Source organism: Sceloporus occidentalis, unplaced genomic scaffold, assembly GCF_023333645.1.
Source record: "Sceloporus occidentalis isolate IW3139 unplaced genomic scaffold, rSceOcc1.0.p SCAF_5, whole genome shotgun sequence".
NCBI lineage: Eukaryota > Metazoa > Chordata > Lepidosauria > Squamata > Phrynosomatidae > Sceloporus > Sceloporus occidentalis.
In genome coordinates, this window is record NW_028316985.1 from 55,520,181 (window position 1) to 55,537,062 (window position 16,882).

Sequence of the window (16,882 nt, forward strand, 5' to 3'; positions counted from 1 at the left end):
AACCCTAGCCTAGGGTTGGGTGACCAAGTGTCCTCACAGCCGAGGAGGATCAGGCACCACAAAAATGTAGGGCATGCCGGGAGGGGGGGGGGAGAGAAATCAAAACTACAAACACTCCTAGAAATGTCAGATCAGGCTCCTTAGTGCTGCTCCACAGAGAGAACAGGTTGCAGTTCTTCCAGGGTAGAGGGCTGGAATGGAGGCCAGGTCCTGGGAAAGGAGGACGTGTCTGGTCCCCCTGAGCCTGGGAGGACAGCCAGCCAGCCAACCAACCAACCTGGCAAGGGCAGCAGCTTCGCTGGCTCGCTCTGCGCATGCCTGCCTTTCCCAAGCATGCTCATTCCCCAGGAAGGAGGCAAAACCTGATGGGAAGGCAGAGCTGAGCCAGAGGGAGAGCCAGGCTCCCTCGCCTCGGCTCCAGGCAGCCACCATGCGGATGACAGGAGCCTGCCTCCCCCTTGTGTACCTTCTCCTCCAGATCCAGGCTGCAGGTGAGCAGGGAAGTAAGGGGGTGGCATTGAGGGAGTCCCTTCTGTTGCCTCTTGGGGAAGATAGAGAAGGATGGCTCTGCCCCATTGCATCGGGGGAGGGGGGGCAGCTTCATGCAAACGATCCAAGCACCTTGTTGGTGTGGATGATGTATACCTTCAAGTGGTCCCCCACTCAGGACGACCCTGGAATGAGGTTTCATGGCAAGATGTGTGCTTTGCCATTGCCTTCCCCCTGAGGAGGCTGAGAGCCTGTAACTTGCCCAAGGTCACCCCATCAGCTGGGCTGGGGGTGTCCAGAGTCCTAGTCCCAGTCCCAAAGCACTACATCTCACCTGTTGGGGAAGCTATGGCCCGTCTCCTCCAGGGCGGTGTGAGGGTTGGACGATGGTATATCTCAGGAACCTGTATTATTATTATTATTATTATTATTATTATTATTATGTCAATCGGTATTGGCCTAATATGTTATAGTCCCGTCATTTGCACATCGACCCTGCCTTTTTGGGATGTGCCAACAAAGGGATTGTCAAGAGCTCCATAGTAAATCTCGAGTTCTAAGGGAGCATCTGCCCTGCAGAAATAATCCCGTTTGGCACTGCTTGGACTGCCATGGGTCAAGGCTTTCGAATTCTGCTGCCACAACAAACGAACATTCCCAGAATTCCACACCCCCCAAGCGGTGCCAAACCGGATTATCTTTGCAATGCGGATGCAGCCTGGAAGAGCCCCAGCTCACCTGGGTGCCTCCATCCTTCCATGTGCCCGTTTCCGGGTTTCAGCACCATGGTCAGCGCCTGGAAAGCTCGCTGTGGCAATGGCCTGTTGGAACGGCGACTGCTGTCCCTTGTTGCCATCGCCCTGGAGCTGAGGTTCATCAATAAATCCCTTCTCTGTTTACCTAGCAAACCTCCCCCGCCCCTTAAGCCTTCAGGAAACCTTGGGAAGCAGTGGAGCTGCAACTCTCCCCTATTGCTCTCCTTCCCTGCTCAGTCTATCCCTTCCCAGTCCTGCCATGCCTTTCAGCCAAGCTTTTCTGCTCTGCATTTGTTATGGCTGGAGCCGAGTAAGCCCTGGTTTGCACCAGATCCTTTTTCGCCTGCTGATCCCTCCAGCCATCCTGTTCACATAGTCTCCTTTTAAACACACACAGGGGGGGGGGGGGCGCAGAGGTTGCTTTGCTAAGACCATCCTTAAAGCCACCCCCCCTTATGTAGCCTTAAAGGAGAGCACCTTGCTTTAGCAAACAATGCTGATTAAGATCCAGAACACACACTGCAGTAACGATCCAGTTTGAGACCACTTGAACTGCCCTGGCTCAGTGCTAGGGAATCTTGGGGATTGTAGTTTAGTGTGACACCAGAGCTATCTCTGACAGCGAAGGCTAAATGTCTCACAAATTGACAGTTCCCAAGATTCCCTAGCATTGAGCCAAGGTAGTTAAAGCTGTCTCAAACTGGATGATTTCTGCAGTGTGTTTGGGCCCTAAGTTCTGCCTGTGATGAAAATGAATGCTCTCTGGATGCTGTCTGGATGTCTCTTGCATGTAACTTCTTCAGATGCTCGGCATCACTCCTGATTTTTTTAAAAAATGAATGAATGGTCATATGTGGCTAAATCTTGGTGGCAGGGAGATGCTAAAGCCAAGGGGTTTGCCTGAAAAATCCAAAGAAGATTTTCTTCAAGGCAATGTGCCTGATGTCCACACTGATTTAGAGCTCAAGGACTCCATCCTTCAAGTTGCTGATCATTTCTCATTTGCTCATAATTCCATTACACTTGCCCTTGTTTCATAAAATCCCATCTTTGTGCCCATACTACAGCACTGTCTCTTGCCATTTAGGGATCACTGCCTGATACATACCCTTTTTCATTCTTCCTGGCTTCGTTCAGCTCTTTTGTCTGTAGTCTTATACCCACTTAGCTATCAGTGACTGCCTTTGAACTCAGTGGCCTTTACTTCTCAATAGATAACATAAACATTGCTAGAAAGTTTGATTGTTTTGGTTTTAAAGTGCTTGGTTAAAGCAGATTGGGAGATTGTTAGTCCTCCAAGGTGTTTTTGGCTACAATTCCCATATTTTCTTATAAATACCCACATTGACTAGGGTTTCTGAGATTTGAAATCCATAACATCTGGGGGTCCAAATATTCCTGACCTCCTATTAAAATGTTGGTTAACAACAGAAACAGAGCTTGAATTCAGTTGATTAAAACAACATGGAGTAAGCCAATTGTAGTTATACTGAATGGTGAATGAAGTCCAAAACAATCCACTTTGAGACCGCTTTAACTCCCCTGATTCAATGCTAGGAAACTCTGGTATTAAGAATCTGAAGGGTTCTGAGCCTAAAGAACCCTGTATCTCCAAATTCATATAGATTCATTTTACTTTAAAGCCTTTACAATGAAGTTGTTGTTGTTGTTGTGTGCCTTCAGGTCATTTCTGACTTACAGCAATTCTAAGGTGCCCCTATCACAGAATTTTCTTGCCAGAATTTGTTCAGAAAGGGTTTGCCTTTGCCTTCCTCTGAGGCTGAGAGAGTGTGATTTGCCCAAAGGCACTCAGAGGATTTCCATGGCTGACACTCAGACTACACCACATTGGTTTTCCCTACAATTAACTGCATGTATTATATTACTTGTTATGTGTCTTTAAGCCGACTCCAATTTATACTGATCCCATCACAGAGATTTCTTGGCAAGATTTGTTCAGAGGGTGTTTGCTATTGCCTTCCTGTGCGGTGAAAGTGCATGACTTGCCCCAGATCACCCAGTGGGTCCCCATGACGAAGCAAAGATTCACATCCCAGTCTTCCAGAGTCCTAGTACAGCTCTCAAACTACTACACCACAATGGCTCAAACTACTGATATAATTATTCCCATATTGTGCATGTCAGGCTGAAGCTAAGAGGTAGATTCTTAAGGTTGCCTATTGTCACTGAGGAGGGAAATTCAAATGCTTAAATTACTAAACATACAAAACCCTTAGCTACACTGTGTAACTACATTTTATGTCATTGCTATAACAATAATTGTTGGTTTTTAATTAACATTATTGGTTCAGAAGACCAAGAAGAACAAGGGGGTGGTGTTTATTTTTCATGGGGACATCTACAAAAAGCTGCCCCAGAGCTCCTGTAGATGAGACAGGACTAGCCTTACATTTTCATACCACCTTGTCTCAGTCCTGAATTTCACTGGCACCCCAGGCTTCTACAAGTTTCTTTCAACTTTTTTGGACCTCACAGCACCCTTCATTACATTTGGTCTTCCCTTCTTTCTTTATCCCACACTAGTCCCATCAAAGTACTACCCTTCAGTTGAACAATGGACATGAACAGGCACGTCAAAATAAAGCTGCGTTGGGTCACTCTGGAGGTATGCTGTTTAAATGACACACAAATCTTAAGAGGCCAGAAGCTGTGCCAAAGCTGCGCTCCAGTCCTTAGGACTGGAGCATGGCTTTAGCATGACTTCTGGTCTCTTAGGACGCATGCATCATTTAAATAGCATACCTCCAAAGTGACTCAAAGCAGCTTTATTTTGGCCTGTCTGTTCGGGGCCAATTTCACTGTAATTTGTCAATGTGATCTTACTTATTTTATTTATTTATTTAACTATTTATTTAATTAATTAATTTGTATGCCTCCTTTCTCCCAGTAGGAACCCAAGGCAGGGGTTACAATGCTAATGAATTGTAGTACTTGTAGTACAGTAGTTGTAATACTGCAACCTAAAAGATTAGATTGCTGCATTGCATTGTGTACAAGAAGCTGTCTTTGAAAATGTCTCTGGAATTGCTGCTAGTACAGTTGGCCAGACTGTTTCCTGGGACAAGGTGGTATGAAAATGTAAAGTTAGTCCTGTCTCATCTACACTGGCCATGATTTTGTCCCCAAGCCAAATAGGTTGTAAGCTATAAAGTCCTATTTGGCTTGGGACCCTCGTACCTTGAGGACCACCTCTTCCTATATGAATTAACCTCATCCTGAGATTAGTATCACAAGCTATTCCCTTTGTTGCTCCTCCGAGTGAAGCTTGGGAAAGGTGGCAGTACAGGAATGGGATTTTTGTGTGATGGCTTCACAATTAGGGAACACTGTCCCTAAGGAAATGTGCCTTGTGCTGACATTGTCATCGACAGTGAAATGTATACTTATTTTCCCAGGAATTTGTGCATTGGTTAAGGCCCAACTGGTGTGGACTATTTTTATGGTGTCTGTATTTTAGGATGCATTGGGAAGGCAGGAGTCAAGGAGAGCAATTGGTTTATTCCAGGTAAATACTTTCCTGTTTTATTCTTTTATGGTATGACTGTCATCACAGCAACAAAAGCTAATCTCTGCCAATAGAAAATTAGTTGTTGGAGAGAAGGCTTCTAGCTAGCCATGTTCATAACATGCTAGTTTCAAACATGGGAATTTCCTGAATAGAGTGATACATAGTCAGGAGAGAAAATAGAAGATCCATGCTGTCTCATATGGAACACCTCAGATACATATTTGCAACATCTGTTAAAATTAGGTTCATGGCTTGTATACAAACTGCACACTTGCTTTTTGGTGAGCTTCCTAACATTGCTATTGAAATAAACACATAAGTACAATTCCTGGATTTCTTCCATACAACAAAAGAAGAACCAGCTTTCTGGCCAGTGGCCCTGTGAAATTAATCTAAAGAGGGTCTATAGTTATGAATTATAGATGGTAATGTTGTGTCATGTACCCATCTATAGCCATAAAATGGATTGCACTTAGTGCTGCTCTGTGTCTTAAATTATATCCTTTCTGTGAGTTGTGCTTAAAACAATTCAGCTTTTCATGATGGCTTCCATCCAAAGTTCATTGTACGAGAGAGACTTTTCAGTATGGCACAATAACATAGGCAACAGGCTCTTAAAATCTACAACCCTAGAGAGGAAAATTGCTTTGCCGACTTCATTAGATGAATGCCACAGTTCCATTCTTATTTTTTGAAAGGGAGCAATCCAAGAATCATATTGTCTAGGTATTTACAAAAGCTGTCTCAAGAGATTTAGCAAAAAAAAATGAGTGTATTTGAGATAAAAGTCTTTGACTCTGATTTTGAACACATATACCACGTATATCAGTTGTAGAGTAAAACAGAAACTAATATTCCATAAATATATCAAGTACTCTGCTGAAGCCACTGTACCAGAGTATTTATTTCAATGTAATTGTTTATTTAAGTAATACAACTAAATGTAATTTCCTATCATAGCATTATTGTAGTAGAGAGGAAAATGGAATTATGCTGCTAAGTACCATGTGCTTTTAAATATTTTAACCCATTTTAATTCACTTTTCTAATATGATAATTTTTAAAGCTTTTAAATTCTATTAAATTATTGTGGATTTATTTATAACTGTTTTTTAAATATTCTGTTGTGAACTGTGCTGAGTTTCAGTACTGAGTGAAAAGTAGTCCTGACCTGTTTTGGACTATAACTCTTAGAATTCCTTACTGTGGATCATGTTGGGTGCTGAAACTAAAAGCACATGGAAAGCCAAAGATTCCTTATCCTTATTCTAAAAAGTATCTGATGACCTAAGATAGAAATACTGACCTTTGAGGTTTGACCGAACAGTAGACATGTACAAATGATCTCACAGGCTACATGCTATTGCCCATATCCCAATGCCCCAGAAAATCAGTTCAAAATGAAGCAGAGAATAATAAATTGTACAGTCTTGAAAGAAGAGCTTGTCACTTTAGAAGCAGAAAGCTTGGAATGATTCACGTGCATTGAAGAGCAATGTAACTTCTTATCACAGCATTATTTTAGCAGAGAGGGAAATAGAATTATGCTGCTAGGTACAATATGAATTTACTGTGCATATATTAAAATGAGATTTAGAATGAGCATAGCAGACAGAGCATTGCAATGTGCTTAGAATTCTGCTTCATGGCATTCATTAATTGAAACACTTTCCAATCATTATCCCTTAAATTTGTTCTGCTGCAGAAGGGACCCCGCTGAAAATTTATTAGGATATAAATTTATACTAGGAGGATGCAGACTATAATCTTTACCTCCTGTATGAAATCTTAGTAGGCATACTACAAAGTTATATCTTTAGCATCAAAATGAGCTTGAGGTATGGAAAATTGGCAATTATACATCAAACAATTACTGGGGTTGTTGTTGTTGTTGTTGTTGTTTTTCTTTGTCTTTTTAATAGTGAAAAATAAGTCCCCAAAACATTGTTAGAGAAGATGTTGCCCTAAGCCTAGTATGATGCTATGTCTCTTAAGTAAATGCTGTATGATTAAGGGATTGCACAATGTCCATGTTATGTGACTGGAGATAACCTTTCTGATGGCATCATGCCCACATTTTACTAGGGTACCATCTAGCACTGTTGGAAACATCTGCTGTAGCATATTTGTACACATGATAAAGCAATCAGGTAAATACTTCACTATGCAAGCCACATGTCTATACCGTTATGCTGAAGTGGCCAAAACTGGGACTCCTCCAAAAGAGGTCTGAGTTTACATTCTACTTGTTCTGTAGATCTTTACATGGTCTCAAGTGAGTCACTCTCTGTAAAGTGAGAAAAGTGAGAAATTGACTTAATTGATTGGGAATTGTAGTTCATTGTGGCAGCAGAGCTCTCTGACAGAGAAGGCTAAATGTCTCACAAAACTACAGTTCCCAGAATTCCCTAGCACTGAGCCAGGGCAGTTAAAACAGTCTCAAACTGGATTATTTCTGCAGTATGTTTTGGACCTTTGATTGCTGTAAAGACCAAGTAAGTTGGCCTTTCATCTCCCTTGTAGGTTTTCCCTGTGTAACACATCATCAGTGGGTTAGAATGCATCGTTTTTAATGGAGAAAAGTTTTTGTCAAAGGAAACTAACTATAGAACAAACAGAGAGAGAGAGAGAGAGAGAGAGAGAAGCTTCAAAGCTATGAAAAAGGTTCTATAGAAAGAGAAGACAATTGTGGCTTTCAGCAAAATTCCTACATAGATTTAGATATCACATTCATATCATTAGGTATGGACTGTGTCTCAGTGATCATGCACATACAAAATCTTGCTGTTTTCATTTTCATTTATTTATTTATTTCAGACATTGATTTTATTTTATTTTATTTTTGCCTCTCAGCCCACCTTGACATTTCCAAGTAGAGCAAAGAAGCATTTCCATCTGAAACTCTGAAGAGCTAGCTGCTCAATCTATATAGAAAGAGATGAAGAAATCCTGTCACATCTTTGAGACAAACTGAAAGAATAAAATTTCGAGCATAAGCTTTCTCCATTCCACTTTCTCAAGATACAGTGAACTGAAGTCCAAGAAATCATTTTCTAGAAATTTATTTTTTTCTTAGTCTCAAAAGTGTTACAGGATTCCTTTATATATATTTCATACTGAAACAAACTGACATGGCTATGTCTAGGAATATTACTAATATTACTAATATGTATAGAGTTTATTTTTCACTATAATCAAATGAGACGTAGTAGATAATGTGGTAAATGTTTTGGATAATAACTCAGATTGTCTTTTACTACTGGCTATGTTGGCTGGGGCATTTAAGGAATGAATTCCAAGACTTGCTAGTTTTAATAAAATAGCATTTATGTTTTATGTTTATGTTTTTATAGTTTTCAGAGCATTCCAAATAACATTATCTTGAGGCAGCCTTTACAACACCTAAATAAGGGAGAGTATTATGTTATTATTTGCCATCAAGTCAGTTCTGACCTATAGCTATCCTATCATGAGGTTTTCTTGGCAAGATTTATTCAGAGGAGGTTCACCACTGAGAGAGTATGATTTGTCCAAAGCCTCCCAGTATATTTTCCAATGCTGAGTAGGAATTCGAACCCTGGTCTCCCAGAGTCCCAGTCCAACATTTGAACCATCACACTGGCTCCAACACCAGTATTATGATTATCCCCATACTGTACATGTTGACATGAAGCTGAGAATTACATTTCCTCAATCCACCTAGTATCATAAAGGAGGTGGATTCAATTTGAGTCATCAACTAAATAGTTCAGTCTTGTCCAGCACAATACTATGGATGTTTACTTAGAAATAAGGTCTACTGCTTGGGGCAGGAGAAACACTACAGTATATGTCTAGGGAATTTGAGCCTTAGGGGCTACAATTTCCTTTTGTTTGATCTGTACATTAGGCAAGGACTTCTCCCATGAAAGGCTGGTAATCTTAATCTGTTGAAGAGTACATTCTTTTGAAAATTTGTTCTCCCATTTATGTAATTAGATAACATGAGACAAAGAGAAAACTATTGAAGAGTGTAATGCATGTTTTAAAGCATTTCATTCAGTAAAGAGAGGCAGAGGAAGGAAGACAATTTCTTAGAGCAGCATTCATTTCAAGGTCTCTGTCAGAAATATCATCTGTATGCTACTTGAGTTAGGGACAATTTACGTGTGAAAAAGAAACATGTAAAATTATGGTCTTTGAGGGCTTTGACAGTTTCCCAAAACTCTTATATTCTGTAGGTCCTAAATAAAACAGAGAGAAATAGGCAGCAGTTTGCGTAAAGGAAACAGTGGCTAAGGACAAAATGTGAACAGTTAGAGAACATTTCTTGCCTAACCAAGATTCAAATAAAGAGTACTTGTCAAGAAAAGCTTCTCTGTATAATTCTTTGGATGGAATTTCTTCAAAACTGCACAATACTAGAATAAACCCAATGGTGAAGAATAGTAGGATTTGTAGTTCAGCAACATTCACCTCTGAGCTAGGAACTATTCCCCCAAAATTCCAATACTCTATACACATGTGTTGTGGGCACAGGGAACAGGCTGTCTGGATATGAACTCAGCAAATGGAAAGCTTTATATAAGAGAAAACAGTCCATAGATTATGTTCATGTCCCTTCAGTGAAATCTGTCTGCTTGTTCAGAGCATGTGCAAAATGAACCTCTATGCAAAAACAAGTGCAAGCGATAGAGAATTTAGACTGGCCTTCTAGAGTATCTAACACTGTGATCTTCTGCTCATGTAGGAACATAGCCTTAGGTAGCCAGGTATCAGATTCTAAATTGCATTCTTTGGGAAGTGAGATGGTCTTCATAATGTACCATGCATCTCTAAAATTTTATAAAAAGATTGCACAATTCAATATGTTGCCTGTTTGGCTCTGGAAAACATCCAAGTTTTGCACAACATTAATAAATCAATATTCTGTGTATGAGTGAGCCAGAAGAATGAATGCATTAGGGACCAGTCCATCAACTCTTAATTCATGTGAGTATACCCAGAGAAATCCAATTGCCCACAATATCAGGTTACCCTTGCACTTACAAGTTGAGTATGAAATGCATTTGTAAAATCAGAGGTGGAGGACTAAGCCAAACCGCCTTTTCTTCTCCCGAATGCCCTAAATATTGCTTTGTTCATGAATTAGGTACATATGACTGATTTATTCCCAGAAATTTTTCTCCCTCCCTCCCTCCCTCCCTCCCTTTCTTTTTCTTTTCCTCCTCCTCCTCCTCCTCCTCTATGGCCTTACAAATTGAGCGCAGCCTCATTGTCTCATTTGGTGTCTTTTACATGCATGCTTGATATGCAAAATGAAGAGCTTTGCTGTGGATGAAATGATTTATTTGTTTGTTTTGATGGGAAAATACAGACATCAGTCTGTTCCTGCCATGTGACCTTCTGGTCATTTGGGATGGATTTGTTAAGCAGATATTACAAATGCAAAGGATGACGGCTCCAGATGGTTCTATATTCAGTTGAACATTTAGCATCATTTTAAAGCATCCACTTAGAAGACATGTTCTGTGCTTTTCTGTGTTTAGTTAGGAACAAAAGGATAATTGAAAGATGGGGCTACTGCTGTTCTTCAGAACAGCTTTCAATATGGCTGCCCATGGAATCAGATACTTGTGCTTTATTAGATTAATTTATGTGGTTTGAAGGGAAGAGAGCAATGCCTATCTGATATCTTGCAAAAAATAATACAAGATACCTCAAGTAGACTTTGAAATATCTTTCCCATCGTGGCGCAGCTAACACAGACTCTTACCTCAGTGTAAGTCACACTGAAAAACCAAAAATGTGGTGGAGACAATAAAAACAACACAACAGCATGAAATAATCTGTAGCCTCCAAGGACCATTGCTTATTAAAACTTGCTCACTGTTTTATTTTTTGAAAGATTTTCTTCATTAGGGTAATCTACAAATAAACCTGTGTGAGAGCATTGGAGGTGGGGGTGTAAAATATCAGTACAGATTAAAATGTGAGCATAAATATTTAATCCATTAGTAACAAAAAAAACCAATATTGAGAAACAACAAAGGCATGTAAAGGCATGTACTCAAAACACAATCTATTAACCTTGAGAATATTAAATAATAAAGTGACTACTTGAAACCTAAAAACCATGGGAAAGCCTTTTTCATTGCATAGTCATAGGCTACTTGAAAAATCCTTCACTCAGACTGTCAAGAGAGAAACTACTTAGCCTGATCATTCAAAACATTAATCACTTGCTTTTTAACTGATTGATCATTGTTGTCATCACCATTTTTCTCTTCATTTGTACCCCACCTTTCCCTAAAAGCCCCCTGAAATATCATCTTCATCTTTATACCTCACTTTCCCCCCAAAACCAGGACTCAGTTAAATAAAAAAAAAGACATTAAAAAGTGACATGCCGTATTTCAACATTTGATACTAAAGTACGGGTTGGAAAAGTTGCAATTTCATCAATAATTTTACATTGACAGTTAGAAGGAAGTGGATCAATAATATTTCCTTTTTCAATTCTTATTTCCAATAAAACAATTAGAACAAGAATATTGTTCAACAAGTAAACTAGCTGTGAATAGCTGTCACAAGTTACATTTGACTCCCAAATATGAATTGGGTTAAACAACTGAATGCTTAGTTGACAAATCTAATTAAATGTAAGAGTCATAGGCTCAATCCAATTGTTAATCCCAATTAGACTGGACACAGTCTAATTCCACATTAAATGAATGGGAATTAGATCAGGTCAAACGTTTTGTAAGTTCCATTGGTTCATTGGATTTTCCCTAATTATGACAAAAGGACTTAGGCCTTCATTTATTAGTAAAGCTAGCTGTTAAGTATATGGAACAGAAGGACAGAAAAGCCAGCCTGTTCTCTTAGTTGCTAAAACTTAGCAAGAAGTACAATCTGTCATGAAGAAGTTTACAGCATGCTGTAGGGCGAGTTGGAGCACTTCTTCATAATGAGTCGCATTTTAATGACATCCCTACTTGTTGTGTTAGGGGTCAGATATTTAACATATCTAATTTAGAGGATATAATAGTAAGCCAGATCTTCTTGATCAAGAAAAGAAGCTGGTAAAGGAGCAGTGTATATAAGGGAGGGGGAGTCAAGTTTCAAGAGTAAAGAAACCCCAAATGGAGCAACTCTACATTATCTCTATGTCAACACACAGACACCACCCTTTGGCTTTGCCTTTTCCCATCACCAGGGTGAGAAATTTTTGGTTATTTCCCCTGTTTCTCAAACTTATTGCTGATGTAAAAACAGGACTTAGCTGTTTTGTGGCTAATGAAGAGCTCCTTATGTCTTTGAAGGAGGTTCTCTTTTAAAAATTGGAAAAATACTTTTTGCAGGTGTCAAATCTTAAAGATTAACTGATTGTCTTTGGTAGCTCTTTAGTATCATCAACATTAAATTGTGAGACAACCAAAATGGCTTATATATGGTTCCAGAAACAACAATACCCCCCCCCACACACACACACACCTTCCAACTTGTACCAGTATAATGGTCTCAGATCTTTACTTCTGAGAAGGTGCATGCTCACATGTGTATGCATACGTCCAGCTGTGGTTTTGGTTTCCTCAGTTTGTCTGCCCCACCCACCCACAACTGTTGAATTTAGATGGAAGTCAAAATTTTTATGGTGTACAAAAATTTATCTGAACTGTTCCAATAATTATTTCTGGGATTTTATCATAACATGGGAGTAGAAAGAGTTAACTGTGCTTACATAAACAGTTGCCCTATCACCTTCCACTAGACTGCAACTTCCATTCTTCCTCTCCATATGATATTCTGGCCAGGACTGATGGGAATTACAGTCCATCAACCTCTGAAGAACTACAGTTTCTCACTCTTGGTTGAGAAAGTGTTAGTTTACAGGGGTTATTGTTTTTGCCATGTCTATAAATTCTTCTCTATCCCCCCTCAGTCCCAAGGAAAGTAGAGGAAAAATGAGAGCCCTCTCCATGCCTCTCATGGCAGGCTCAAGAGGTCAGGCATTTGCTGAGACCACAAACCAGAAAATGATTTAAAAATCAGTGAAATAATGCTTTCTTACATTCCCTTTTACAGGACACACTTTGGATGGAATCCATTTGGTGTTTTAGGCATGCAGCTCCCCAGCACATGCACTTGTACATTTTTCTCTATTACTTGACAATCCCATTCAGCATACAGTTGTGGGAGTGTAAATGAATGAGTGTAACTGCTGCACAAGTGGTTGCTTATTATTATTTCTGCTATGTTAGTATTTCTTGCAATTATGCAGAAATCTATGTTTACTTGTCCATCAGGCATTATTCATTATTGCCTGTGAGAATATCATCCCTGCATTTGAGTGCTTTAGAGTACAACCAATATACATTGTGTTTTCACCATTGTACAATGAGACCAAGAGCAGGAATGCACTCCAAGATACAGAGTTGGTTGCATAGTGTCATTGCAAGAGTGCTGTAGTACACATAACTCTGGAGGTGAAGATTTATGCTATGACAGCCAGCTTGATATATTAGTTTAGATGTTGGGCTATAACTCTGGAAACCAGCATTTGAATACCCACTTAGCCATGGAGTGACCTTGGGCAAGTCACAGGCTCTCAGCCTTCTCAGGGGAAGGCAATAGCAAACTTTCTCTGATCAAATCTTGCCAAGAAAACCATATGATAGAGTCACCTTGGGGTTGCCATAAGTCAGAAACAACTTGAAAGCACACAAGAACAAGAACAAGAACAATGAAGTCCAATGTAGGATCTTGGCCTGAATGTATATTGGCCATGGGTCCCTCCCAGAGTTGGGGACCCAGGCTGCAACAAATGTAGCATTAGAATCTTTTTGTGCACAGGGTAGCCAGGCTCTCATTTTTAATGCCATTTTTCTTCAGGAAATATTGGTTAATCAGAGGGTGCATTGCTCATGATGTAAATGTGCAACAGTGCATCTCCAGATTGTATCAGAATAGGCTTGAAAGAATCCAAAACTGTACACTGTTCCTTTGTTTTTCACACACTTAATATTGACAACTAGGAATCACATAAAGCAAATCTTAAGCATTTCCATTCACTCTGTATGTTTGAGTAAGCCAGACAATCACAAGCAATCACAAAAGTAGGTGTATTTGGGGATTACTCAGATCTTTTCATGAACTGCTGTTCTGGGGCCAATTCTGATCTCACAGGTATGATATGAGCCAAAGCCCACTAATATTAAAAGAAGACTTTCCATTGACTTCATTTGACTTTGATTCAAGCCCTTAAAGCCCACTTACATCAGTGGCATTGCTTACATGTACAAGAGCAGGCCCTGTCTCTGAAAAGTCATACAAAACATTTTGATTGGGGATCTTTTGTTTGGGAAAAAAAGACTATTTCAAAAACTAAGATGAATATCACCAACATAGCGTGTTTCTCAGCTTCATTAGAGCAAACTAATCCTTACCCTGTCACTATCTGGAATGAATACACAAAAATAATAAGTTGCAGTGCATGCTTCCTCATTGTAAGTCATTCTTATGACTTAATCATATTGACTCAAGAGCAAAAGTTCAGGCTTTTGTCTGATATTGAAAACAGTGCTGACTTCAATGCCCTAAGCACAAAGACACATTTCCAGGAAAACCTTATAATGTTCTTCCTCAAGGTGGCACTTCCGAATGAGTTGGACTACAATGCCTGTCTTCAATGGCTGTGCTTCTGGGGATGCTGAGAGTTGTAATGTGACCTGTTTGAAGACCCCATTTGTGGAAAAGCTGTCATATTACCATATTATCAGTAATGTCATCATAGGAAGATTTTGTACTGGTATCAGTACAAAGATTTTCTGAATTCAGTGTGAATGTTACCAGTGGAGCCACCAGTCAAGAGTTAAGAGGACCCATCCATCATTCTTTCTCTAGAATTTCTTCCTTCAGTACATGCAGTTCTACATGGCATGTCTGTGTTAACTACTTATGGCAAAAAGAATAGATCCAATTATGTGAAAAGGACTCATTAAGACAACACTTATTTAAGTCTCATTCATTCAGTGGGTCTCTTCTAGTTGGGAGAAATAATTAGATTCAGTCTTTAAGTGGCGCAAGAGTAATTCTCCCTCCCCAAGGAAGCTTGGGCAACTGAGTTCCAGAAAGCTCTTGAATATCTACTTGTAGCAATGCCTGGCCCAATGTGGCATGACATAATTGGATAATGTTTGAACTCTTTAACTCCATATTCTAATAGCATATTGCTACTGCTTGTAGCATGAAGAGATTTGCTGCAAGGATCTGTAGTTCACATGAACAAATCTACAATATGGCTACAATTAAGACTGCATATATCTGACCAACCTTTTTTTCATCCATCCTGCATTTGCTCCTAGTGAGAAGTTTCCATGAGATTTCTATTGCATTAATAACATTTGGAAGTGACTTATCCCAGATTATTCATTTTACATTATGAAAATACCCTTTAGATGCACGTATTTGATCAGATCTTTGCCAAATACTACATTTTTCTCTCATCCATCCATCCATTCATTGTATTTATATAGCTACTACAAAATAGAGGTTCTCTGAGCAGTTCATGGAATGGATCCATGATTAAAAATATATTAGTACAAAATAATCAAAAATTGCAACATATTTAAAACTCATACTACTGAGATGCCCAGATTGCAAATTACTCAATTATCAAAAACCCTTCTGGTTTAAATATGTGTTAAAGGCTGTCTATGTTCACACAAGCTCTCATATGTCAGGAAATAGCAATATGGATATGATATGGTAGAGTATCCTTATCCTGAGTTGTAATGAATCCCAGTTTTTCTACTACCATAGAGCTGCATACTGTCATTGGTGTACTTAAGCATACCTGTACATGCAGTCTGTAGCTGAAGCTACCATTTAATGTTAGAAGTTGTTGGATAATAATGAGTAATTTCTACATAGAGTAATATGAATTGGGACAGGCCTTGAAGGTCATCTAGTGAATATGTTTTCTGGCAGTAAATTTGTGTGAATGGTGCCAAGTAATTACAATGGAGGCACATTCGTGGATGGGGCATTTACTTGGGAGCAAATGGCCCTGCCTGTGGCTGACATGCATCCCCCAACATGTTTTTTTCTGGAATCAGTTTGATCTCTGGGCCAAAAATATTTCAATACTCCTGTAGCATATAAGCAATAACACCATAAGTAAGGAATATTATAGCACATTGAAGACTGAGAGAAAGAACTTTGTAGCATAAGCATTCATAGACTGAGTCTACTCCATCAGATGCATGAGTGAAGTACTGATAGACAGGCATTTGTGCTCAGGAATGAGCAGGTGTGTTTGTGTGTGATTGGTACAGCCAGCTCTCCATATCCACAGATTTCTTATCCACATATACAACCATTCATGTCTTGAAAATATTCAGAAAATATAAATTTCAAAAAGCAAACCTAGATTTTACCATTTTATATAAAAGACACCATTATATTTAATGGGACTTGAGCATGCACTGATTTCGGTATCCATGATGGATCCTGGAACCAAACGCTAGCAGATACCAAGGGCCCAGTGTAATGGAAAGGCAAAATGTGTGGGTAGGGTGATGATGTGACAAGTACAGTTTTAAGGGTGGTCATTGGAAAACAAAGTTGGGAGGAAAATATTGCCTAAAGCCAACATGAGTAGATAACCATATGAATGGTGGAGGGAGTTTTTGGAATGTAGTATGATCCTGGCTGGGAACCAAAAAGGAAATGGGATAAAATGGGCAAGAGAATCCTCATGAGGCTGGTGTAACAGTGTGTGCAGTGTGTCAGGAAACCATTGTCTCTGTTCAATCCACTGTTGATGAACTGGAGTTTGTGAATGTATCTCAGTTCTGCTGTTCTCTTTTCAATCTGACATTTTTGTTGTTGTTGTTGTTCAAGGACAGCATTAATAACTTATATGCTTAAAATGGTGTTAATACTGCAGCTCATATTCCCTTTTTAAAAAAAAAAAAACACCCTTATTCCCATCTGACTGCCCACTTCAATTGAGAAACTCACTCCTCCTTGATATTTCTTCTTGTCACCCTGGTAACCAGTCATGCTCTCTCTGCATTCTAAATCTTTTTTCTGGCCACTCCCACGTAACTTTCACTGCCTAGGC

The 16,882-nt window shown here is 39.5% G+C and overlaps 1 protein-coding gene across 3 annotated transcripts in view; it reads left to right on the forward strand.

Annotated features, from left to right (window-relative positions):
* The first annotated feature begins 328 nt into the window (after positions 1 to 328).
* Positions 329 to 16,882, forward strand: part of PTPRR (protein tyrosine phosphatase receptor type R) — a 130,364-nt gene continuing 113,810 nt past the window's right edge. Inside the window, exon 1 of one of the 3 annotated variants that reach the window (XM_089524112.1) lies at positions 329 to 491. In XM_089524112.1, coding sequence (XP_089380238.1) covers positions 431 to 491 — 61 coding nt within the window. In that variant the 5' untranslated portion in view covers positions 329 to 430. The remainder of the gene's footprint in view (positions 492 to 16,882) is intronic. The other 2 variants (XM_089524113.1, XM_089524110.1) reach the window with 2 other exon arrangements.